This window comes from Sus scrofa, chromosome 11 (genome assembly GCF_000003025.6).
Source record: "Sus scrofa isolate TJ Tabasco breed Duroc chromosome 11, Sscrofa11.1, whole genome shotgun sequence".
Lineage (NCBI taxonomy): Eukaryota > Metazoa > Chordata > Mammalia > Artiodactyla > Suidae > Sus > Sus scrofa.
This window is the reverse complement of record NC_010453.5, coordinates 25834813-25862566: the sequence shown is the minus strand read 5'-3', so window position 1 is coordinate 25862566 and position 27754 is coordinate 25834813. Positions and strand designations below refer to the sequence as shown.

The 27754-nt window shown below is 41.3% G+C and overlaps 1 protein-coding gene across 8 annotated transcripts in view; it reads right to left on the bottom strand.

Annotated features, from left to right (window-relative positions):
* The window catches only part of ELF1 (E74 like ETS transcription factor 1), a 124524-nt gene that overhangs the window by 34047 nt on the left and 62723 nt on the right, over positions 1-27754 (bottom strand). For 6 of the 8 annotated variants that reach the window (XM_021065635.1, XM_021065638.1, XM_021065637.1 and 3 more), the window contains exon 2: positions 24170-24494. In XM_021065635.1, the coding sequence (XP_020921294.1) occupies positions 24170-24241 (72 nt within the window). In that variant the 5' untranslated portion in view covers positions 24242-24494. Of the gene's footprint in view, positions 1-24169; positions 24495-25117; positions 25845-27754 lie in introns of those variants that run through there. The other 2 variants (XM_005668448.3, XM_003130998.6) reach the window with 2 other exon arrangements.

The window sequence follows — 27754 nt, the reverse complement described above, 5'->3', positions numbered from 1 at the left end:
CAGATTCGTTTCCGCTGTGCCATGACAGGAATTCCTATCAACTTGTTTTATATTGCTATACTTGTCGTACTATATATCATTCATTTTCTACACTTTCATATTAATATCACTCTGCAAATCATCCTCCTCTAAACCACTGATATGCATGAAGCAGTCTACTGATGTAAAAAAAAAAATCAATTAGTGACAGACCTCATTTATTTACTCTCTCTTTTACTATAAAAACTAAAACTTCGATCAAAACCTCAATATTTTAAAGCTTCACTTTAAAAAGCTGCAATAGGGCAAAGAATTCTCCTATGACCTTCAACCATATTTCTCAACCTGTAACATTTAATCATGTGTATCATCCTCTTCTTACATCGGCATTTTCATCTCAATAGTTTTTCTAACTTATTTGAAAATGGTAGACATAGTGCTCCTTAACCCTAAATACCTAAGTGAATATTTTCTAAATATCTGAACATTATCTTATATAAAGATAGCACAATTACAGAAGCCAGGAGAGTAACACTGATATAGTGCTATTAATCTATAGACTTTATTCAAATTTCTCCAACTCTGTCATTAATCTTTTTTAATTAAAAAAATCAACTCTCATTAATCTTTTTTTTTAAGAAAAAAAATATATTTTTAAGTGTCACACCTGAGGCATATGGAAGTTCCCAAGCTAGGGGTCAAATCATAGCTACAGCTGCTGGCCTACACCACAGCCACAGCAACACCAGATCTGAGTTGTGTCTGTGACTTAAACCGCAGCTCAAGGCAATGCTGGATCCTTAACCCACTAAGCAAGGCCAGGGATCAAACCTGCATCCTCATGCATACTAGCCTGGTTTGTTACCACTGAACCACAACAGGCACTCGTTAATGTAAAACAAACAAACAAACAAACTTGGGAGTTCCCATCGTGATGCAGCAGAAATGAACCTGACTAGGAACCAAGGTTGCAGGTTCAATCCCTGGCCTCGCTCAGTGGGATGGGGATCCAGCATTGCTATGAGCTGTGGTGTGGGTCACAGATACAGCTCATATCTGGCATTGCTGTGGCTGTGGTGTAGGCTGGCAGCCTTAGCTCCGATTGGACTCCTAGCCTGGGAATCTCCATAAGCCACAGGTGCGGTCCTAAAAAGTCAAAAAAAAAAAAAAAAAAAAAAAAAACCAAACCAAACCAAAACAAAAAATTTTGAGATCTGGAGCCAATCTAGGATCATAAGTTTCATTTAGTAAATATCCTGTTTCTTCATGACAACTCCTTTAGTCTGGAACAATTTCTTCTCCTTTAATCTGGTGCAGCTCTTCATTTTCTTTGTCTTTTATGCTCTTAACACTTTTGAAGAGTAGAGGCCATTTGTTTCATAAAATATCTCTCAATTTAGGTTTGTGTGGGATTAACTTATGATTAGACCCAGTCTGCATTTCGGGAAAGAAAACAAAACGTAATGTTGTGTCCTTTCAAATACATCTTATCAGGAGGTCCAAAATACTTATCTGTCCCATTATTAACGATATTAACTTTGATCATTTAGTTAGGAGGGTGTCTACTACAAATTGACTATTTTTTCTTTTTGTAATTAGTAAATATCATATGGAAAGATAGCTCATGTAAATATCCTGCTTTTTAAAAAATACAGAAAATGATTTATGATTTCATTATAAATAAGCAGCCTTAATCTTTTAAAATTAATGTCTGTAGTAGCACAAAGGTTAAATATGACTTCTATCATAAGAATTTCATTACCTAAATTAAATATATGATATCATAGGTACTAAACTGATACTATCCATACCTTAAAGAATGCTGTGCTCTGAAATGTATAGATAATACCAAAATGTATGTGGATTGTTTTAAAGTGTTTCTTTCCCCTTTCTGAAAAGAGGAAGTTAGAGGTTAACTGGCTCTCCAAATCATGTTTTAAAACAGAAAGTAAGAGGCTCAAAAACTACACTGTAAAACACACACACACACAGAGACAGCAAGAGAGTATCATAAGTAGCCAAGACTAAGTATAGTCACTGGCCTTGCCTTTCTCTTTTTTAAGAGTGAATGATGCACATGCAACTCCAGCTGGCAGGAGCATGAGCTTGTTACACTTCTCCTTAAAGTCAAGCTCCTCCTTAAGCTCGTCTAACAAGGCTGAGGCCAGAGTGAGTTAATTCTCAGGATTTCATTTCCTGTCTCAACAACGCTATGTACCAGGTAAGAGCAGGAATTATCATCTCCATCCATTGGCAGATGAAGAATGAGGATAAGACATTTACCCCGAATCACCTACCAAGTCAGAGACAGAGGCAGGTCAATGCAGTTCACAGGAGCAGCCTTCAAAGGAAAGCCAAGTATTTCTCCCTACTCGCATCTATTTTGGCTCCTGAAATCTGGGTGATGAGTGTTTATAGAGTGTGGATATTATCTCCAAAATTTTATCTGAATTTATACAGTCCCCAGGATTCTAATAACTATAGATACCTGTTACGACCTTCGTTCTTGTCTTATTCTCTTACCCTGTAAGTGGACTGGAGCCGATTACTCTCCAGATGGACAGATCTTAGGAACACATCACTAAAATCCATGCTGCTCCCACCTCAGGGCCCCTCTCCAGAAGCAACCACTGGGGCCAATTACTCTGTTTCCTAACAGAGACAGTCTATGTATGATCAAGCGTATTCTCTCTCTCTTTTTTTTTTTTTTTTTTGATTTTCAGGGTTGCACGCACAGCATATGGAGGTTCCCAGGCTAGGGGTCGAATTGGAGCTACAGCTGCTGGCCTACGCCACAGCAACATAGAATCCGAGCCACGTCTGCCGCCTACACCACAGCTCATGGCAATGCCGGATCCTTAACCCACTGAGCAAGGCCAGAGATCAAACTTGCATCCTCACGGATACTAGTCAGATTCATTTCCGCTGAGCCACAACGGAACTCCAGATCAAGTGCATTCTAATTTGCTTTACATAATCACTTGCAATTTTAAATATTTTTGAAACCATTTATTAAGAAAATTTTCAGGAGTTCCCGTCGTGGCACAGCAGAAACGAATCCGACTAGGAACCATGAGGTTATGGGTTCGATCCCTGGCCTCACTCAGTGGGTTAAGGATCTGGTGTTGCCATGAGCTGTGGTGTAGGTCACAGATGCGGCTCAGATCCTGCATTGCTGTGGCTGTGGTGTAGGCCAGCAGCTGTGGCTCCAACTGGACCCCTAGCCCAGGAATCTCCATATGCCACGAGTGTGGCCCTAAAAAGCAAACAAAGAAAAGAAGAAAATTTTCAGACACATAAAAGTAGAGAGAAAAGATTAGCTTCCATGGAACCAAAAATGTGCTTAAGAATGAAAAGAGAGGCTTAAGGATCCCGTGTTGCTGTGGCTGTGGCCCAGGGCAATTCGACCCCTAGCCTGGGAACGCCCATATGCTGCAGCACGTATGGCTCCCCCTCCAAAAAAAGAATGAATGAAAAGGGACATGTGGTTCTGTGCTTTTGAGGGGAGCAACATCCTGTTATCATAATCTTATTTTCCTCACTTTAAATGAAACAAGAGCAATAGCTGAGCCTAAGGGCCCTTCCAGATTTGGTTTTATTAAGATATAATTAACTGTCTGTTTAGAACTTGACAGCGAAAGAGATTTCTGACTCTTGAGGCTGTCATTACTCACTCTAAATGGGGGGGAGGGAGTCACACCCACACTGTCACCTACCTGCTGACCCTGCCACTGCTATGAGGTAAAATTTGTCAGCACTGAATATGCACCAGGCACTTGGCTTATTGCTTTTTTTTTGTCTTTTTGCCATTTCTTGGGCCGCTTCTGCAGCATATGGAGGTTCCCAGGCTAGGGGTCTAATCGGAGTCACAGCTACGCCAGAGCCACAGCAACGCGGGATCCTTAACCCACTGAGCAAGGGCAGGGACCGAACCCGCAACCTCGTGGTTCCTAGTCTGATTTGTTAACCACTGAGGCATGATGGGAACTCCACTTATTGCTTTATATAGATTACATATTATTTCATTATCACAAAATCCAACGAAGGGGAAACATTAGATTATCTCCTTTATACATGGGGAAAAACGCAACAATTTCCAGGGGAAAGGCAACAATTTACTCTAAGTGGCAGAAACTTTAAAGTGACTCCGGAGTCCATACTCTCTCTATTCACTGCTACAGTCAGCCTTAAACATGATGCTGTTTTTTGTTTTGTTTTGTTTTGTTTTGGCATTTACTTAGTTCTAATTAAAAAAAAAAAAAAAAAACAGGTGAGGAGCTGTCTTTGCAGTATAACTTTCAATATTATTGTCTGCGGGGCCTCTCCAATCCAACTATCTCAAGGGCTCAGCCAGTTCCTCTTGGTCCCCAGGGACCTCCCAGGATCACCACTAATATAAGCATACTGTCTTCTCCTTTTATGATACATGCTCCTCTCATGAAAAACATGGGCCATTCTTTTCTAGTCCACTAAGATGTATCTTCAAAGTTGTCCATCTCTTCATTTCTCCAGGGTGCTATTAATTCATATACAATAAATAGACCAACTCTGAGTCTTAGGTAAGAGGCCTGAACCTCTATAAACAAAATAGACTTAGGAAACCCCTCGTGGGTAACTGGAAAGAACTTCCCCCTCTATTACGTAAACAGAAGGAAAGCACACACTCCAGAAACTCCAGCTGCTGATCTCAGCTCTGCCTTATAAACTGACTAGTAACTGAGGCATCAGGAGCCTAAAAACTTCCTAACCACAAATCCTAAAATTCCTTATAAAGAAATGGTTCCTCGCCTCTTAAATGAAGAAATTGGCAAAATCGCTTCTCTTTTCTCTGTTTTTGCTTTTTAGGGTCGCACCTGCGGCACATGGAGGTTCCCAGGCTAGGGGTCCAATGGGAGCTATAGCTGCCGGCCTACACCACAGCCACAGCCACACCGGATCCTTAACACACTGAGCGAGGCTAAGGATCGAACCAGAATCCTCATGGATCAGAGTCAGGATCTTTAACTGCTGAGGCACGAAGGGAACTCCAGAAATTGGCCAAATCTCAAATGCTGAATTTTCCTAGATTTCAATTTTTTAAATAAAAAAATTGTACTAGTTTGTACTAGTTTGCCAGGACTGCTGTAACAAAGTACCACCGGCTAGCTGGTTTAAACAACAGACACATACAGTCTCTCAATACAAGGCTAGATGTCTGAGATCAGAGTGTCTGTGGGGTTGGTTCCTTCTGAGGCCTGTGAGGGAAGGACCTGCTCCAGGCCTCCCCGGCTTGTAACGGGCCGTCTTCATGTTCATGGCGTTCTCCCTGCGTCTGTATCCAAGTTCTCTCTTCATATATGGACACTGATCATACTGGATCAGGGGCTCATCTATTCCAGTATAACCTCCTCTTAACTAATTACATCCACAATAACCCTGTGTCCGCATTCGGAGATATCAGGGGTTAGAGTTTCAACATATGGGGAGTTCCCATCGCGGCTCAGTGGTAAAGAACCTGACTAGTATTACGTGAGGATTCAAGTTGGATCCCTGGCCCCACTCAGTGGGTTAAGGAGACTGCACTGCTGTGGCTGTGGCTGTGGCCTAGGTCGGCAGCTGCAGTTTCAATGTGACCCCTTAGCCTGGGAACTTCCCTATGCCAATGTGCATCCCTAAAAAGGAAAAAAAAAATAAAATAACTTCAACATATGAATCTGGGGGTTGGGTGCAACTCAGCCTATAAAACAATTCACTTTAACCTAGCTTTAAGTCTCTGATTTGACAACTTTACCCTAAATAACCTCTATAGCTTATGGAGATATATATCCATATATAACATAGATTCCTATTATTACTTTTATATTAAGATCAGACATTATTCTTCAAGTTTCTTTGCTGAAGACCATCAAACTTTAACCACCTAGTTTTTCTGAATCATTTCAACCAGACTCCTTCCCAAGATTTATTTAAAACGAGAGTTTCAGGAAAGTCAGAGCTGGTCATAAAATGCAATAAGATCTGTTACCTGCTTTTAAAAAATGAGGGCGTCAGCATTTCATTGATGCCCTAACAAAAATATGACATTTCATTTGGCAGGCTACTTTTTCAAAAATTTTTCTCCAAATCATTTTTCTAAAATAATCACCTCTAAAACCTCTCGTTACTTAAAACAGATGAAGGATCTTCTCTTCAGTACTTTTTACTTGCATCAGGGAATTTCAGTACCCTCTACTGGTGGTCAGCAACCCTGACTGTACACTAGGAAACATCTAGGAGTTCCCATCGTGGCTCAGCGGAACCTGACTAGCATCCATGAGGACGCAGGTTCGATCCTTGGCCTCGCTCAGTGGGTTAAGGATCCAGTGTTGCCGTGAGCTGTGGTGTAGGCTGTAGATGTGGCTCGGGCCCCGCACTGCTGTGGCAGTGGAGTGGTATAGGCCAGCAGCTACAGCTCTGATTCAACGCCTAGTCTGGGAACCTCCAGATGCTGCAGAGGCGGCCCTAAAGAAGATTTTAAAAAATAAATAATAAAAAATACACTACGCAACATCTAAAAATATCAGTACCTGACCCAAATGGGAATCAAACATCAGAATATCTAAGGATGTGACCAACGCATGTTACCGAAGGTCCTCGGGGGATTCCACTGAGTGTGCAGGGTTCAGAACCACTGCTCGATCAAGAATTACCGAGATTCTAAACTGCATCCCCTAAATTCAGTCAACCCTGGTTACTGATGCCAACATCTACAATTCTAGTAATCCAAAAAGACAAGCAGTTGTATTACATTGTGCTATTGTATTATATTTTGCTATTTGGCACTTGCAGACTATTTTCCCATTCGCTGTTGGAACAGAACCAAAATAAATCACAAATAACGGGTGGGAAGAGAGGGGGAAGGCTTCTGAGAATTAAAAGCTGTTGATGATCAGCGTTACTAACGTCTCTATTTCCATAAGCAAATTAAACGGTAGTGATCATCTGACTTTTGGCTGTTTTACAACTTTACGGAAGGTGTTCACAGCTCCAGATGGAAACAGCTACCAGTTTCCCTTTCTATTAATTTCACGTAAATTTATTTCGTGATGAACGAAAAATTTTAACAACTTTTTAAGCAGCACGAATAAAAATCAAAGCAAGTGTTAGCAGGAAAGAGACAATTCCCCAAATTGCAACACTGTCCACTACACAGCTGCCCCTTGCTGTGGTTGACAGTGTATGTGGCAATACCGTCAAGTTAAAAGGAGAAGGAAAGCGACCAATTATAAATAGTACAACATCTTACCACTCTGACGAGGTACTTAGGGCACCACAAACCAAGGCTCTAGGCAGGTATTTAAGAAACTGGAGATCATTATTCCAACGCTAGTAAGTAGGTTGAGTCAACACGTTTTGGGGTATAAAAAAGCAGAAGAACTTTCAAATAACTTGTTTGCCAGGCGTCTCCAACAGCAGAGCTCAAACTGATACATGGCTATTGTGAAACATCCTGCCAAGATCCCCTATGAAAACAGCTCAAAATGAAAGACCTACCAAATGTTTTCCTACATGAAACGCTGGTTAGAAATGGTCTTTAAAAATGTCCCCGGCGTAGACATTCCTTTTTAAAGGTAAGAGGCCAAATGAGCAGACGTTCAAGTCACTTGCATCATCTCTTTGCCTCCAGTCAAGGTGACAACTGCAGTGGGGTGGCGGGGGCGCTCCTCCCAAGGCCATTCCCCCCAAAATACGCAGAAACCAAGTGCATTGCACTTGCCGGAAAACCGATCCTTTAAGTCAAACGCCTGTGCCCTCTCTTCCAATCAGAATGCTGCCTCGAAGGCTCAGCCTGTGAAGACACTGCTTTGAAATGACTTTCTTCACCCTTGATTTAAAAAACAAACCCCCCAACCTTTACTCTATCAGGACACGATCCGACAATATTTGCCATGCAGCAAATGCACTAGAAACACACAAACACACAGAGAAAACAGGATGTAACAGTAAGCGCTCAGGCTCTAGACTCAGAATGACCCTATTTAAGGCCAGATTACACATCATGTCCTGGGTGTGCCTGAACTCAGGCAAATTATTCAGTCTCCCTAGGATTTAGTTTTTGCGTCCACCTAAAATAAGAAGAAAAAAAAAAATTCCTAGAGTTGTAAAAATTCAATAACATGTAAATACCCCACTTAGATGGCATGGCATATAGTAAGCATTCAATAAAAACATTTTTTTGATGATCAAAGTCTTTTAATATTTGATTTAAAACTTGGCTTACTACTTATACACATGTCAGATCATCACACTGTACATGGTAAGCAAGTTCTATGTAAATTGTACCACAACAGAGCTGGAGGAGGAAAAACTTGGCTTACCACCACCTTACATTGATAGGCATGGTTTTCCAATTTTGTTTTGAGTAAGAGGAGTTCCTTTAAAAAAAAAACTGGGGCCGGGAGTTTCCACTGTGGCACAGTGGTTAACGAATCTGACTAGGAACCATGAGGTTGTGGGTTCGATCCCTGGCCTCGCTCAGTGAGTTAAGGATCCAGCATTGCCGTGAGCTGTGGTGCAGGTCACAGATGCGGCTCAGATCTGGTATTGCTGTGGCTGTGGTGTAGGCCGGCGGCAGCAGCTCCAATTAGACCCCTAGCCTGGGAACCTCCATAGGCCGAGGGTGTGGCCCTAAAAAGGCAAAAAAAAAAAAAAAAAAAAAAGAAGCAAAAGCTGGATATATATATACATACACACATACACACATGTGTGTGTGTTCACTTTGTGACAATTTACCAAACTGTACACTTATGATTAGTGAGTCTTTGTGTTTATGCTATACTTCACTAAAAAGCTTCAAAAGCAGAAGTCCATATGATGGGAGAAACAGAACTTGAAAATGCCTTCAACTCACTATTTTCGAGTTCTCAGCTCTGAGCAGTGCTCTCTGGCAGAGGTGAAAGCAGAGCAGTTCGGGGGAGGAGCCTGGGACCAGCTTGAGTACCAGGAGGGTGTTCCCTCATTCCCTCGTATAGACCATGAGAAAAATGAAACATCATCTCTACACATGGCACATCTAGATGGCCAAACACGCCCCCAAATCAGAGTGACGGGTGAACAAAATGAGTCAATTAAAATCCTTGAAACAATTTTCCGTGGTACAGTTTTAAAAAATTAATTTGGGGGACTAGATGAAGATATGAACATATCTGTATTCTAAGAGCATAAAACATAATCCTCCTCTCCCTACACAGTTCCCCATCCCCAGGAGCTACCACTGTTACCAGTTTCCAAAGTACATTTAAAATGATTTCAGGAATTGACGGATTACATAAAAAAAAAAAAAAAAAAAAAAGCCAGGATTGTGCAATAGGTCTCTGGGTCTCCGCATTAAGTTTCTGTGGAGGATTCCTCACAGCCAGATTCTCGGCATACTTTGCAAATCTGTCCTTAAAACAGCTTCTTTATCTGCAAATGAGGATATCTCTGTAGACTCACTCAAGCTCTTTACGGGGCTTATCCCTTCCAATCTCTATTTTTTTTTTTTTTTTTCCAAATCTCTATTTTAAAAGAAAGTGAAAAGCCGTTTTCGCAATCCGGCAGAGAAGTCTTAGAGAGCTGCAGACACACCGCCCAACACACTGGTCTAACTTAGGAACATACTTTTGTGACTGAAAGAAAATGTAGTATATGAATCCAGTTTTTTATTGTATTATTATTATTATTTTGTCTTTTTGTCTTTTCTAGGGCCGCACCTGCGGCATATGGAGGTTCCCAGGCCAGGGGTCCAATCGGAGCTGCAGCCACCGGCCTACACCACAGCCACAGCAACTCAGGATCCGAGCCATGTCTGCAACCCACACCACAGCTCATGGCAACGCCGGATCCTCAACCCACTGAGCGAGGCCAGGGATCGAACCGCAACCTCGTGGTTCCTAGTTGGATCCTTAACCATTGAGCCACGATGGGAACTCCTTAAATTTTTAATATGGACATGTATGTGGGAGTAAGTGAAAATCCCCATTATCACAACTGCAATTCCTATAAAAGGCTACTTAATATTCTTTTAGTCTTTCAGATCCTCTTTCTCCGTCAAGGTTCCTTTTCTCTCTTATCCTCTCCCCTCACAGAATGGTTATGGAATTTGGACTTTCTCAAGTCAAAGACGCAATGCCAATGCACGTGCTGTCACTTTGCATTGTGTTTCTGGGCAATACTCCTTTCATCATTCAAGCTCTCTCGAGATACCTCTTTACAAAGACGTTCCTTCTTCATAAAAGGAGGAAAACAGCTGCCACACACTGTACAGGGCTTATGGCGAGGATCAAAAGAGAAAAAGCACATGCCTACAGGACTTGGCAAAGCTAAGAGACAATAAATATCCCCTCACATAGTTAAAGTATCTATCGTGAGCTTGAGTGGCACAGTGGGTTAAGGATCCGGCATCGTCACTGCCAGGGCTCAGGTCCCTCTGGCAGCTTGGCTTCCATTCTGGGCCCCGAACTTCTACATGCTGCAGGTGCAGCCAAAAAAAAAAAAAAAAACCCCAAAGAAACAAAACTACCTTAAAATTAGCCTCCTGTTCGTGTGCACATGCACGCACTCTGCCAGTTTTTGGTATCAGTGTTATACGGGCTCTGTCAAAATGAATTAGGGAACTTCTCTCTCTGAACTGAAACTGTTTAAATGATTCACTAAAGCTTAAAATAGCTCACCCATGAAACTCTTGGGCCTACCAGTCTTAGGTATGTGGAGACTGTTCCCTGGCAATCTCCTCAGGGTTTTGTTGGTGTCGCTGTTACTAGTACATTTCCATTTTAAACAAAATACCAAATATTGATTACTACCATTTCTTTCTTTTTTTTTTTTTTTTTTTTTGGGCTTTTAAGGGCTGCTCCCGAGGCATATGGAGGTTCCCAGGCCTAGGGGTCAAATCAGAGCTGTAGCCACCGGCCTACACCACAGCCAGAGCAACGCCAGATCCAAGCCACATCTGCAACCCACACCACAGCTCACGGCAACACCACACCCCTAACCCCCTGAGCAAAGCCAGGGATAGAACCTGCATCCTCTTGAATGCTAGTCAGATTCGTTGCTGCTGAGCCACGAAAGGAACTCCCCTGATTACTACCATTTTGATTCCAAAAACTTAACAATACTTCAATGCATGAGCTCAAGTGATTAAAAAAAAAAACAAAAAAAAAAAACGCTACACAGTTCTGCATCATCTCTTAATAGAAATACAAACAAATCAAGTGCTATCAAGAAAAGTAATGAAGAAATAAATGAACAAAAAGTAAGGCAAACTATCCACTAACTGATGTTCTAAAAGAACGTTATTAAATCACAGTAGGAATCCAGATCTTTTGGTGAATAAACTACAGTATTTTGAATAATACCCTTGTGAGGTTGCCCTGGGACTCTATTACAGGTTTCTGAAATAGTTCCAGTTATCCGGTAATAAACACAAGTCTATCACAGAAAATGAGAAGAATACTTACACTGTGATTTGTGCGAATCACAGTGTATGTGGAGAATAGTCTGTAAACTATAAAGGGCTCTGCAAAATGTTCGCAGTGTTATTTTTACACTTTACTCAACACAAGAGCAGCTAATGTTTTCCTGGCACAGAGGTTAACATCCAAAGTAGCATCGGGGCACGACATTTAAATATAAGCTACTATGAGTCCCCTTCTTCCCAGTAGCTCTTTTTTTCCAATTCCTAGGTTTTTAAGGATTATGCACCTTTTATAAATATCACAATGTAGATAAATATTATGTGGCAGGCAATAGTTTTGTATAAGAGAAAAATGATTCAAATTTCTGGTAATTAACATCATCAAAGTACCTCCTTAATCCAATTAAAAAGAAACCCACTACAGGGCTATGTAAAAAGCATCCTCCAGTCTATCTTTAAGAGTTCCTTGGAGTTCCCGTCGCGGCTCAGGGGTTAATGAACTGACTAGGAACCATGAGGTTGCGGGTTCGATCCCTGGCCTCGCTCAGGGGGTTAAGGATCCAGCGTTGCCATGAGATGGGGTGTATGTAGGTCGCAGACGCGGCTCGGATTCCGAGTTGCCGTGGCTGTGGTGTAGACTGGTGGCTACAGCTCCATTAGACCCCTAGCCTGGGAACCTCCATATGCTTCGGGAGCAACCCTAGAAAAGGCAAAAAGACAAAAAAAAAAAAAAAAAGAGTTCCTTACGTAGGTCCCACTGTGGCACAGTGGGTTAAGAATCGGACGGCAGCAGCTTGAGTCACTGTTGGGCACAGCGGGTTAAGGATCAGCTTTGCTGCAGCCGTAGTGGAGGTTGCAGCTGTGGCTCAGATTTGATCCCTGGCCTGGGAACTTTCATATGCCACAGGTGTCGCCATTTTAAAAAAAGCCCCTTACTAAATAATAAAACAGAATAAAATAAAAGTGGTATCCTGAATGTGGTGGTGATGATGATGACTGCGATAGTGATGATGAAAGCAGTTACTCTGTTAAGCATGTCACATGGCTAATGCCAGTTAACGCCCCAACGCTGTGCTCTTGTTGTGTTGACCCTGGTCAATCAGAGACAGAACTGAAATCTGAATCCAGACGGTGTGACTTCGGTGTGACTCCAGAGTCTAAGAGCTTCACCACCACGACAGAGCACAAACAGAGGATCCTACAGGCATCTTAAAAGCTCCATCTCAGCTAAAGCTTGGGTTTAAAATATATATATCCATGTCTCCTCGATTCGGTTTTGGCAGGCGCCAAGTCTCTAGAAAGTTGTCCATGTCTTCTCGGTTGTCAAATTTGTTAGCATGCGATGGCTAGTCACTTAGGATGGAGCATGATAATGTGCGTGAAAAGAATGCACACATGTATGTGTGCCTGGGTCACCATGCTATAGAGCAGAAAAGTGACAGAACACAGTAAACCAGCTATAATGGAAAAAAATAAAAATCATCATACAAACTAAAAAAAATAATTAATACATAAATAAGATAAAATATATATACGTGTGTTTTTCCTTCATGTGCACTGTGTTAGAAGCTACAGCTGGAAAAGTTTGTTTTATTTCTGTTGGCTCCCATAGAGATGAGTGTTTGTGAAGAAGCATCACTTTTCTCTCACACAGCACCATGAAAAACAGAAAAGTCTAAGCGAAATGGTCTTTTCTCCAGACCTCCCCAAGACCATGTTTGAAATTCCATTGGGGAGTTCCCGTCGTGGCGCAGTGGTTAACAAATCCGACTAGGAACCATGAGGTTGCGGGTTCGATCCCTGCCCTTGCTCAGTGGGTCAAGGTTCCGGCGTTGCCGTGAGCTGTGGTGTAGGTCACAGACGCGGCTCGGATCCTGCGTTGCTGTGGCTCTGGCGTAGGCTGGAAGCTACAGCTCCGATTCGACCCCTAGCCTGGGAACCTCCATATGCCGCGGGAGCGGCCCAAGAAATGGCAAAAAAAAGACAAAAAAAAAAAAAAAAAGAAATTCCATTGGAAGTCCCTGTGTGGGTGATTTACCTAATATCATTTTAGGTCTTTCATGACAATTGGCCTTCTTAGTCTTTGCCCAGATTTTTCTTTTTTTCAGCCAGAAGAAATTACAATTTGGCCATGCAACTCAAAAAAGTAAAATAATCACTGAAAACAAGCTTAGGTTTTTCTTTTTTAAGTAAGAGTACCCGTTTTAAAAGCTTGATATATTGCTAAGGGATGTGTGTGTGTGTGTGTGTGTGTGTGTGTGTGTGTGTGTGTGTGTCTAGCTAAATGTGAACAGAATCAATTATGAGATTTTTTCCCAAAAAGGTAGCTTTTGAGAGGTACAGGAAATTTTAACCAGGTTTAAATGATTACTTAGCAAACTAGGTAACACCACAACAGTCATTACCAGATGGATAAGTGCTTTAAACATGCAGATTCTATATAACTCAAAGAACTTAAGTAAAATCACAATTAAACAGTAATTCCTACTTCTAAAAGATGGATTTTGACAAGAATCTTATATAGGTACAACTAACAGATTAAAATGAGACAAGGCATTCCTGAATACAGACAGTTTAGCTACAACAAAGCTAAAGAATGAAAAAGTCATACTCGCTGATCAGAGGCAATGACAGAAATTAGTCACTCCAAAAAAAAAAAAAAAACCCTGAGTAACTCCAGATCAAACGATGTCAAAACAAACTTAACATGTTATATGGTAAAGAAGAATACTCCACCACAGAGTCTCCCAGATTTTTTAAATCCTGAATGACAAGTTTACTGGCTTAGTCTAGAACCAAGTCAATCATTCTCAAGTATCAGGGAAAAAATAATGAATGTGTCTAACGGGTATGCAAGTCACAAAAATCGCCTTCAGGACCTCACTTATCCAAAACTGAGTGAATACAGAGTAGGCAGTACAACACAACAAACTTTAATGCCTTTTCTCTCCTATTAATTGACTTCAGGTCATTAATGCACTGGCCACATTTACTGAGTACTTCCCTTTACACTGGGTTCTGGCTAAATGTTTTACATAACCATTTAATGCTCCATAACCTAGGGAAGTAACTCTTTCACTTTTGGTGGAAGAAACCAAAGCTCAGTGAAATTTAAAATCTTGTCTGAAGTCACACAGCGAGTAAGTGGTAGAGCTCAGTTCCAAGCGGATACTCGTGATGTCCTATCACACAGACTCTTGATGGACAAGTGGGAAGAGATGAAACAGATAAGCTTACAAATGTATCACCAGTCATTATATTATAATTCTTCTTTCCAAAATAAGAATTGCCCTAATATGGAGAAATTTAGTTACTATGTTAAAAAAAAAAAAAAAATTCCTGGGAGTTCACGTCGTGGCTCAGTGGTTAACAAACCTGACTAGTATCCATGAGGACGCAGGTTTGATCCCTGGCCTTGCTCAGTGAGTTAGGGATCTGGCATTGCCATGAGCTGTGGCGTAGGTCGCAGATGCGGCTTGGATCTGTAGCCCGGAGCTACAGCTCCAATTGGACCCCTAGCCTGAGAACCTCCATGTGCCACGGGTTCGGCCCTAAAAAGAAAAAAACATGAAAAAATGAAAAATTCCTGTCCCGTATTCTAACCTACTTAACATTTGGCCTATTGGATTTATGAAAATTATTATGGGCATCATTTTGTTAAATTCACGCTTTACCAAGTCATTAACAATCTGTTTTCCTCTTACGTAACTAAATCAAAGGATATTATCTTCATCGAAATTTCCTAGACAGTGTTGAAGGGGACCCTGACTTTAAAAAAGGGAGAAGGCCAGTAACAACACAGCAACACCATCTGTTTATATAATGGCGTATCTTTTATGTGTTATGTGTTAAGTGAAATGGAAAGGAAGCAAAAAAACTTTAAGATCACACAGCTAAACTTTAGATACAGCAAAGAGGTACTAATTTCCTTATTTACCCAGCAAGACTGAGTACTTTCTGGAAGAACAGAGATTGCTAGTTCTACCCTCACCAAAAACTTGATCAATATACAACTCGTTGAAAAAAATAGCATTCTTTTGAAAGCTAAACAGAATGGATAAATACAATGTGGCGTTACTCATACAATGGAATATCATTCAGCAATAAAAAGAATAAGGTACTAGAGTTCCCGTCGTGGCTCGGCGGTTGATGAATCTGACTAGCATCCATGAGGATGCAGATTTGATCCCTGGCCTTGCTCAGTGGGTTAAGGATCCTGCATGGCTGTGGCTGTGGTAAAGGCCAGCAGCTGTAGTTCTGATTGGACCCCCAGCCTGGGAACCTCCATATACCTCAAGTACGGCCTGAGCAAAAAAATTTGAAAAAAAAACCAGTAAGGTACTGATTCATGGACTCATGCTACAACAGAGATGAACCTTGAAAACACTAAGCTAAGTGAAAGAAGTCAGTCATAAGAGATCACATATTTTATGCCACTTACACAAAACATCCAGAATAGTCAAACCCATAGAGACCAAAAAAAAAAAAAAAAAAAAAAAAAAAGATTAGTGGTTGCCAAGGGCTGGGAGTGGCAGAAGAATATGGCATGAATGCTAATGAGTACTGGTTTCTTTCTGGGATAAAAAAAAAAATGTTCCAAATCTGATTATGGTGAGCGACACACAACTCTGTTTATACACTAAAAACCACGGAATTACACACTTTAAATAGCTGAATTATATGGTATACAAATCACATCTCAATAAAACTGTTATTAAAAAAAGAAATATATAGGTACATGAGGTACAAGATGGTCACCTTGTAATTACACTAACACATTAACTGGCATAAATAACATTTTCTCTTTGCTAAAATCATAAATGCAAAGTGTAATAATTCTTCCACATTGAAAATTACTTTTTTACCACTTACATGTATCAGTGGTTGGCTTTACCCAAATACAGTGGTTGAAGGCACAAGCCGGGTTGTAATTCCCAGCTTTAGCATCTACAGTACAGACCCGTAGCTTCTCTTCTTGGCGCCTCACTTCCCTCTTCTGTAAAGTCAGGAGTAGCGTGTCTACTTCATAAGATTATTTTAAGAATGAGCTAACATAATCCCTGAAAGCATAGAATACAATACACAGAACAAAATGCTAAGTAAAATCAGTTACTGGAATTCACCACTGAATGTTTCTGGAGCCAGGCCATCCATGTCCTACCCTATGCAATGACCTCATCCATATGCATTTTTAGGATGCTGTCACAGGGCCTCTGGGTGATGGCTGGGGGACACTTGGAAACACACTTGGAAGGCTCTGCACAAGAAAGTTAGAGTAAGTTCCTACTCCCCTCACCAACTCCTTCAGAACAGGCATCAGCTTCCTTGCTGCCAAGAGTTGGCAAGTAGAGCAGCCAGGCCAAAATCCAGGCCACGGGCTGGCCTGGCCCTTCACATAACCCGAAGAGGGCCTCAGGCCTTATGCCGAGTCGGACTTTTCCCAAAGAAAATAAGGCTTGTGGGGGGGGGGGGGCACTCCTTTGATGAAAGTTTCTATGTACAGAAAAGCCATCTGTGCAGGTACTTATACAGACAGTAACACTTTTAATGGTTGGTGAGTCTGATCTGCCAAGATTAAGAATGAGGACAAGAGGGAGTTCCCACTGTGGCTCCGTGGGTTACAAACCCGACTAATATCTGTGAGGATGCACATTCAATCCCTGGCCTCACTCAGGGGGTTAAGGATCTGGCATTGCCATGAGCTGTGGTGTGGGTCGCGGATACAGCTAGGATCTGGCACTGCTGTGGCTGTGGCGTAGGCTGGCAGCGGCAGCTCTGACCTTCCATATGCCGCAGGTGTGGCCCTAAAAAAAAAGAAAGAAAAAAAAAGAAAAGAATGAGAACAGGAACAGACAGACTGGTCAATATAAGCTGGAACTGCATGTAAATATCAGTGGATCTACTGTGTCTGAGCATCACTCCAACTTCCTGTCCTTAACACACCGGTGCTGAACAAGTGTCATACAACACTGTCAATACATTCCTTCTACTCTAACTCTAAGGTACACTTAATTTCTGGCCTAACTGAATTTTACCATTCCAGCTAAAAAACAACGGCAAGTTGGTGGGATTGACATTTTTCTCAGTCTGCAAAATACAACCTCATCCCCAAGATACAACCACGTCAACCACTCCCTCTGCAACTTGAATGAGTCTCCCCAAAATGAGGAGAAAATTCTAAGTGGATACTTATTTCCAATTTCAAGGACAATATTTAAAAGTTATTTGAGGAGGTTTTCACTAAATATGTATAATAGTTCTAAATACACTGTCAGAAAAAAAAGACTCCATGAGTCCAGCGTTGCCGTGAGCTGTGGTATAGGTCACAGACACTGCTTGGATCTGGTGTTGCTGTGGCTCTCGCATAGGCCAGCAGCTACAGCTCTGATTCCACCCCTAGCCTGGGAACCTCCATGTGCCAGGAGTGCGGCCCTAAAAAGCAAAAAAAGCAAACACAAAAAAAACCACTCCGTGAATACTTGTTTCCGGTCTTGGAATTGTGGCAACTGCCATGCACTAAGACAGAATAGGTCCCGGGTTGGGGGGTGGGGGGAAACCCACTATAGTCAAAAGAGTGGTAGATCAAGATACCACCTTTCACTCAAAGGCCTTCTGATGTAAACAGGGTCATAACTGAGCCCATATATACCCCACATTATTTTACCAACAGGATTAAGAGAAGGAAGAAAGGAGTTCCCGCCATGGCTCAGTGGTTGACGAATCCAACCTGGGACCATGAGGTTGCGGGTTCGATCCCCAGCCTCGTTCAGTGGGTTAAGGATCCAGCATAGCTGTGAGCTGTGGTGTAGGTTGCAGACATGGCTCGGATCCTGCGTTGCTGTGGCTCTGGCATAGGCCAGTGGCTACAGCTCCGATTCAACCCCTAGCCTGGGAACCTCCATGTGCCACGGTAGCAGCCCAAGAAATGGCAAAAAGACCAAATAAATAAATAAATAAATAATAAAAATTAGAAAATAAGAGAAGGAGGAAAAATCTTTAAGAAGACCCAACCAACAAATGTATTATAAATTACATTTAAATGCATGAGAAACTTTAAACAGGGAAGGCAACCCCTTCAAATAGCTTAGCATTTACCTGGAAAATTAATAATGAATATGCAAAATTTTAATATGGCAAATGTGTGACAATGACAGTGAGTCACGTACGAATAACAGGATAAAGTTGTTCATTCCTGAAGGGATGGTTTTAGGATAAGTTCCAGGAATGAGTAGGTTTTGTCTTAAGATGCTGAGAGATGATTAGAACTTAAACAGCTATCAAGTACGACTATAGGAGATCAAACAGTAGGGAAGCAGGAGAGCATTTGGGAAAGTTACACAGTAGGAAGGCAAAATTAACATAGTACAAGAAAGAAAAGAGCATGAAAAGAGTCACACTGAAAAATTTCTCACTGTAAGTTAAGGTGTTTAGATTGACTATATGGTCAAGAGAAATCCAAGTTTTGGGACATTTTACTGTTCTGAAACACTTCTTTTTTTTTTTTTTTTTTTTTTGCTTTTTAGGGCTGAACATGCAGCATATGGAAGTTCCCAGGCTAGCGATCTAATCGGAGCTACAGCTGCCGGTCTACACCACGGACAGCCACAGCAACTCCAGATCCAAGCCGCATCTGTGACCTCCACCACAGCTCACGGCAACGCCGGATCCTTAACCCACTGAGGGAGGCCAGGGATCGAACCTGCAACCTCTTGGTTCCTAGTTGGATTTGTTTTCGCTTTGCCGTGGCACAAAGTCCTGAAACACTTCTTTATCTGTCAGATAAACCAGATCTTCCCCTTGAGTCGAAATGTAACATGGTGAAGCTCTCCCAAAGTTGCAGTGCAGTCAAAGGCTCCTTTCTCTGTATCTCCAGCCTTCTGTGCTGACCTCTGTTACACTGAGTAGTGATTCCCAAATACTGCATGAGAATTACGGGGCAGCTTGTTGACAAGACAAACACTGTTTATCCTCTAGCCTCTAGGAATCAAGGTCACGTAAGCCAATTTATACACCCTAAGAATGAAAGTCATAAGACACCTTCTCTTTTTTTGGTGTTTTTTAGGGCCGAACTCATGGCATATGGAGGTTCCAGACTAGGTCGAATCGGAGCTGTGGCCACTGGCCTATGCCACAGCCACAGCAATGCCAGATCTGAGCCGCATCTTCGACCTACACCACAGCTCACAGCAATGCCAGATCCTTAATCCACTGAATGAGGCCAGGGATCAAACCTGCATCCTCATGGTTACTGATTTCTAATGAGCCACGACAAGAACTCCTGGTGTCAGTTTCTTTAGACGACTACATGAATAACCACAGATGGTAACTGAAAACAGGAAATACATCCTAATCTGATGCCTTCAAACAGTGATTTGTATAAAGACCAACCAAGCAAACCAATATAGGATCAAGGCTAGAACAAATTATTTTAAACACACAAATACTTTTTAACTTGGGAAAATCAAAAATCCCAACAACGTTATCTAACTTAACAAGCCAATTCTAAAATTCATTCAAACTTCTATCCCAATTGGGCTCACTTACAAGATATCAAATCTATGAAGTGACATTAATGAGAGCAATAAAAAACAGGGAAATGGAATAAAATACATTAGCAGGTTCAAAATTGAAGTCGGCCCATCTGATAATTTAGTATATTGTAGCAAAGGCAGTAGTCTCTGTGTGGAAACTGCTGTAACACTCAATAAATAGTGATGGGCCAACATCCCCATTTGTGGGAGAAGAGAGTTGTCAAAACCCTAATACCTCACATCCTACAAAGCCGGATTTCCCATGAACTAAGGAGTTAATCCTATTACATATACAAGAAGACAACAGAAATAGAATATGTAATAGTTTTAGGGGTAAGAAAAGCTTTCTTAAACAAAAATTACCCCCAAAACTGGTCAATTTTATGGCATAAATATTTAGAATTTCTAGAGGGCACAAGACATCAAATTGTTAAAAGCCAGTACCAGACGGGGACAAAATCTCTGCATCACATGTCACAAAAAGAAAGGTAAGCATTAGCTGCACAATGAAATTACTTAGAGGATGATGACACTGATGACACCTCATAATATATAGAGAACTCCTACTGGGCAAAAGGCTCTTAGTAAGTAATTCAAAGAGGATTCAAATGAACAATAAATGAAGTTAATGGATCAATCCCATGGCCTCATGGACTCGTCAAGAAACTGCAAGTTAAATGGTAAAGTGTAATTTTCACTCCAAAGACTGACTGAAAAGCAAAAAAAAAAAAAAAAAGAGATCTCTGTTAGTGAAGGATTGGGAAAGATACTGTTAGTGGTTGTGGAAACTGATATAAATTTTGAAGAATGATTTGATAGTAGGTTTAACTTATGCTTTTAGTAAACCCAGTAAATTCTACTTTTAAAAATACACTACAGAAACAATCGTACAAATGTACAAAGATAATATTATACCATACTATACACGTGCGTACGCAAAGACTACTAAAATGACAATGCTCAGTAACTATTATATGTGCCAGGCATGGTTCTAAGAACTTCATAAACATCAACTCCTTTAGGAGTTCCTGTTGTGGCTCAGTGGTTAGCAAATCCGACTAGGAACCATGAGGTTGCGGGTTCGATCCCTGGCCTTGCTCAGTGGGTTAAGGATCCAGTGTTGCCGTGAGCGGTGGTGTAGGTTGCAGACGCGGCTCAGATCCTGCATTGCTGTGGCTGTGGTGTAGGCCAGCGGCTGCAGCTCCGATTCAACCCCTAGCCTGGAACTCCATATGCCGAGGGAGCAGCCCAAGAAATGGCAAAAAAAGACAAAAAAAAAAAAAAAAAAAATCAACTCCTTTAATTTTCACAACAACCCTACCTACAATAGCAAGTCTGTTTTGCAGATAAGGAAACGAAGGCACAGAGAGGTCAAGTAACTTGCCCAAGGTCACAGAGGTAATACGCAATGGAGCAAGGATTCAAATCCAGGTGCTGACTCCAATATCTGAGCTCCATTATAGGTCTGCTGCCTCCCAAAGAGGGATAGTCATTTATAATACACTAGCAAAATACTGGGAATAACGAATTATCCATGACCAAGTACTGGTAAAATAAATTATGATTCATCCATCACGTGGAAACATTAATGATGTAGAGCCAGCATACATATACACAAATATTTATAAGACATGAAGTGAACATAAATAAGTCACAAAAAAGATTTAACATTCTTTCAATCTTAAACGCAACCTCTGTATATAGGTTTGTATGCACACTGTTCTTTGGTTCAGGCCTTCATGCAAAAAATTACACATCAAATAGTCAATGCTGGTTGTCTTCTGGGGAGAACAGGATTAAGGAGAGGAGGTGGAAAGAGACTTTCACTATTGACTTCATATTTTTTCCTATTAGGTGATTTATTTTTAAAACTGGCATGCTATACTTTTACCTCCAAAAAAATTTAACAAGCAAACAACCAACAGGGACGCAGAGCCACAGTTACTGAACACCTAAGTTAAGATGCTAATAAGACTGACACGTCCGGATCTACCCCTGAGTGAATCCCTTATGTTTGCTATGCTCACGGCCAGAGACTGAAAAGCCCTAAACTGGCCAACTGATTATGATCCAGTAAGGTGGGCATTCATCAGTCCAAGAGTATTCACCAGCATTAGTGAGAGTCAAGATGCTTGGATCCAAGCTGCAGCTCCACTATTTACCAGCTATATGACTGGGGGGAGAGTTATTTATTGGTCACCTATCTATTCTCTCAACTTCCTCCTTATAAAACAGGGATGATAGGATTTGCCCTACATTTCATATTTGTAAAGTCCTTATAGGGCGTTCCCATCATGGCGCAGTGGTTAACGAATTCGACTAGGAACCATGAGGTTGCGGGTTCGATTCCTGGCCTTGTTCAGTGGGTGAAGGATCCAGCGTGGCCGTGAGCTGTGGTGTAGGTTGCAGGTGTGGCTCGGATCCCGCGTGGCTGTGGCTGTGGTGTAGGCCAGTGGCTACAGCTCCGATTCAACCCCTAGCCTGGGAACCTCCATGTGCCGTGGGAGCGGCCCTAGAAAAGGCAAAAAAAAAAACCCAAAAATAAATAAATAAAGTCCTTATAGCAATATCTGCAGAAACTAATAATACCTATTTTGTTAGATTAAAAATAAGTAACTTTTAAAAACAAACACACAAATAACTTAAGAAAATATATACACATGCATGCTGGTGTGAAGGTCTAGGTTCCTCTCTCTGTCCAAAGACACCAGTAACTTCTTCAAGGTGAATTCAGTACATCTACACAGGCAGAGCAGGTAATGGCCTGGAAGACCTCCTCTAAGGCTATTGGACACGTGCATGAATGCTGCACCATAACATAAAACATATTTCTCATGGTCAAAGAGTATCTAAGCGGTGCACTGGAGCCTGCCAGTGGGTGGCTTAGAGCTCTGTCCTCTGTGGGCACATCCCCAGAACAAAGCTCACCACCAACCTGGGATCTTTCATCTTCAAGGGCTGCACGGTAAACTCCCTGTTTCTAACCTTAACATATACGGAAACATCCTGTTTTAAAACAAAAAAACACTTTCTCCTCCCAAAATCCCTTTTCGGTTGTCCCTAGATTAAATCCATAAACTATTAATCTATGTTTAATTGCAATCCTCTCCCTCACATTTTTTTTTTTTTCCTCCTTAAGCCAAAACTCATCTTGACTTTCAGGCAGCTTATCCAAAGTCTCACCTTTTGTAGGCTTATTTATAGATGGTGTCATTTTCACTCAAGGATGAACACAAAGAATGAAGAAATGACAACGCCCTATCAAAAGTGGGGAATGGCCTAAAATAAAAGCCTGCTACATTATAATGGCCTATTACAGTTAGGTTTTGGGGATTCGTTTATTGCAATATATCCATCAACCTTAGAAATTTTAAGTCCACCAACCGTCAAAATATTTTTCCCAGTACAGGGATCTCTCTAACACACAATTTCTCACACACGCAACATCTGACATTCCCAAATAAATCGTTCAAAATGAAGTCATGTACACAGTCCCAAGATGCCCTAGGGGAGGGGGAAGAGGAGACTCACTCACTCCTCCTCTCAATCTCTCCTGGCTCTTTGCTGCACTTCTAGAAAGACTGATCTGCACATCCTGTATAAATCCAGTGAAGAATAATAACAGAGAGAATATACCAAAGGAAGCCAATTTAGAAATTCTTCAGTTCAATCCCCTGTTCAGCAGATGATGAAACCAAGATCTGGAGAAGTTAAGCAACTTCCTCAAAGTCACATGCTTTGGGCTGCAATGATGTTTGATGATGAGACTGCTGACATCTTTCCATTCCCTTGAAGAAACAGCCTGGCCTTATAATCCTAAATTAACCACACACATTCAAACTGCCTAGCTGCGGGCCACTGCTACAATCACTAGTCCTATACTACAAAAAAAAAAAAAAAAAAAAAAAAAGTACATGTCTTGTTAGTATGTCATTTAGACTTTTTCTAAGTGCCGTGAAATTAATGACTTCAGGTCGTGACGGGTAAGTCTCATCTTACAGAAAAAACAAGCGGACCCCAAAAGGAATCTATCCTTTTTACCACATCAAAACTAAGGAGAAGAGTCATTCTTAATGAATTGACTGGTGCGCATAAAACCACAGCACCTCCACATTTTCAGTATTTACACTTTTACATTACTAAGAGGTCTCACATTGTCTTTTAAAGGCAATCACTTTGAGACAGAAGAGAAACACCATCCTGACAGATGCATTAAAACCCAGTTTGCTCTGGGTCTCGTTCATACCTGCTGTTCATCCTCCATGACGTTACTAGCAAATTCAAATACTAGGTCGTTCTGTTGGACAACAGCAGCCATAATAAAGCATTCCCCTTAGATCCACATGAGAAAAATTCCAAGCAGGTCCAAGTACCAGGCAGCAGAGTCCAGTGACCAAGTGGTGTTAAAAAAAACAAACAAACAAACAAACAAAAAACCCAAGCGAGGTCTGTGAGGTTACTGTATACCCAGGTTTCCTTTAGGGTGGGTGCTTCAAATTTTCTTGGTTCACTGAGATTTTACTCAAATGGAGGCAGTTGTTCTGAATGTGTCTTCTCTAGAACTTCTTGGCCTGAAAAACATAAAGCTTAAGTTAGTTAGGAGAACGTAACCGTATTATTTAGAAATAACAGTTCAGCCAGACAGCAGTGTCTCCAGAGTATTTTTTGTTGTTGGTGGTGTTAATGTTTTGAAACAAAATCAAAATCACTAGTGAACACAGAGGAGTTTTTAAAGCCAGAGAGATATTTTAAGACTTCATTCCTGCTGAGATAAGATAACCTCTTATTACTGAAAATGAAGTTATTCTTCCCTCCCCCCCGGTTAAACTACAAAGTACTGTTTATCAAAAAAAAAAAAAAAAAAAAAAAAAAAGAAAATTTCCACCCAGTCATAACTGGGTTTTTGTAATTGCAATAAAGGACATATAAACAATTTCCTTCTTTCTATTAAGCCAGCAAACCATACACTTATTATGAATAATTTCAAAATATATAGTTTTGCCTGAATAGAAACATTCAGACATATCTGTTAGGCTTAATATACATACACACACACACACATACACACAAGGATTTTAAATCTAATACATTTAAAGTTTAACAAATACTACTTCAAGAGCTTTTTAAAAAAGCAGAAATGAAAGCCCCTTCTTTCTGTTCTTTAAAAAGGTTTCTGATAAGTAGAATGCTTTACCATGCTTAAGCCTGTCTTCCGTGGCTTCTTTTTTAATGCACTGAAATATATCCTTATCTCTAGCACAGGCTTGCAAGCAACAGGAAGGAAACAGTACTTGACCACGTCATGGCAAATTAGAACATGCAAAGAACTGCACTTTACAATAGAAAAACAGAAACGCAACTTAAGAGTGAAAACAATTTCACAGTGGAGGGAGAAAAGCTTTAAAAAGATGTCTGCCTATTTAAATAAGAATATTTTTAAAAGTTCCCACTGCTAAGGAAAATAAAAGGAAATTTGAAAGTTCAGCACAACGTTCTTAAATACTGCATCAAGTATTTACGGTCACAACCATGACATGAAAAGACAAAAGACATAAAAATTATCACATTAAATAACACCTCGTTCTTTGAAACAGCGTTTACAATTTTAATTTTAAGGAGATGAGTTCAAGAAGGAAGCTGAGCTGGTGAATCAGTTTCCCTGAAGACTTAAATCTAGCCAGTGTGTGCGAGCTAAATCACAGACTCATTTTCCTAATTTCAGTGAGGCCGTTTCCTATATATTCCGGACTCAAAGAGTCATCGTGAATGACTGTGATTTCCGTAACTGGAAATTTAAAGACCAAAAAAACCCCACAAAACAAAACGGTTAGGAATTCAATTCCTCCCTCATACCTCCATACCTCTATCTCAGAGTACATGCTAACCACCAACAGGTAATACGTCTACCTAACTAAATTCTAACCCAGCAGTTTCCCACACCCACCCATCCCACCTCTTAGACTTCAACTCTGACACCGGGGAAGTATTTTTAGCACTCCGATTCAGGTAGTTTTTGAGCAATGCACCACGTCTGGAGGGGAGAAGAATACCTTGACCTAAATGGATCACAGACAGACATATAAACCTAAAACATACATACAGGACTTCCTTTAAACGCTCACCCGGTTCTGCACCAGGCTTGCCTTCTTAGGTCCCGTGCACACCCCCCATTCATTCTTGTCTCCCTTCTGCACTTCTGATGCTCCCCGTCCTGGAATACCCCTCCCACTTCTGGACACCCATGGACATCGCCTCCATCCTTCGATGCTCCAGTCCTGTTTCTTTCACAGAGCCACCCGACGTCTGTGCCTTGACCTACATGGGCCTTTGAAAACACAGCACTTGGAGTTCCCGTCACGGCGCAGGGGAAGAGAATCCGATGAGGAACCATGAGGTTGCGGGTTCGATCCCAGGCCTCACTCAGTGAGTTAAGGGATCCAGAGTTGCGGTGAGCTGTGGTGTAGGTCACAGATGCAGCTCAGATCCTGCATGGCTGTGGCTGTAGTGTAGCTCGGCAGCTGTAGCTCTGATTGGACCCCTAGCCTGGGAACCTCCATATGCAGTGGGTGTGCCCTAACAGGAAAAAAAAAACAAACAAAAAAACACAGACTTAATAGCACCAACTATATGCACACTGTCTCACATTTGAAAATTAGGTTCTCCTACTTCAGCTGAATAAATGTTTCGGTGTCTATTATTTGCCAAGTCATGTGCCAGGTGCCACAACAATTAGGGTAAAACCTCTCTGGATAAGTAATCATTGCTGAAAATTTCTTCTGAAACCTTAAAAATGAAAAGAATAAAAATACACAAAATAAAATTTCTTCTGTACCTCCCACCACCTGGGTACTCATAATAATGATAAAAAGCACTATATTCATGACAGGTGTTTTGAAAAGCTATCACAGATATTTAAGTTCTTTATACTCTTTAATGAAGACTGACTAATACTTTTGATAATGAGAAAACCGTGACTCTAACATAAAGAACCAAAGTAAGAAGAGCCTACCCAGAATCAAGGGATGTTTCCTGATAGAAAAATTCCTCTTTAATGTTAAGATTCCAAGAGACTATTCCCAAATCCACTTTGCTGTAAATACAAAGGTGACCCTGTCCCAAAGGCCATCTGTGCAGAGTTTCACTTTCTTTTCCACTGCGATCACGAGCCAGTTCTTGACGGCACTGCCACAGTGCTATTGTTCTTTAAAAATAACTGTTTTTAATCTCAAAAATAAGGACAAGCAGGCAACATACCTCCATCTTACGGTACACACTAACAACCAACAGTAATCCCCCAAAACTGAAATGACAGTCTATGGGCACAAAGCCTCGTGTTAGGATACAAAGAGACACCTTTATTCTTACCCACAAAGGGTTTGTTCTATACCGAAGTTCATAAGTTGGGAAAGTGTAAGCAAAGCAAAGTTCCTGCACTACTTCATTGGCTTCATTAGGCGTGTGACCCTGTGTCTTCCTACAATCTATCCCCGGCTCCTCTTCTTCTTCTTTTTTTTTTTTTTTTTTTTTGCCTTTTCTTTTTTTTTTTTTTTTTTTTCTTTTTGCTATTTCTTGGGCCGCTCCCACAGCATATGGAGGTTCCCAGGCTAGGGGTCAAATCAGAGCTGTAGCCACCGGCCTACGCCAGAGCCACAGCAACGCAGGATCCGAGCCGCGTCTGCAACCTATACCACAGCTCACGGCAACGCCGGATCGTCAACCCACTGAGCAAGGGCAGGGACCGAACCTGCAACCTCATGGTTCTAGTTGGATTCGTTAACCACTGCACCACGACGGGAACTCCTTTTTGCCTTTTCTAGGGCTGCTCCCATGG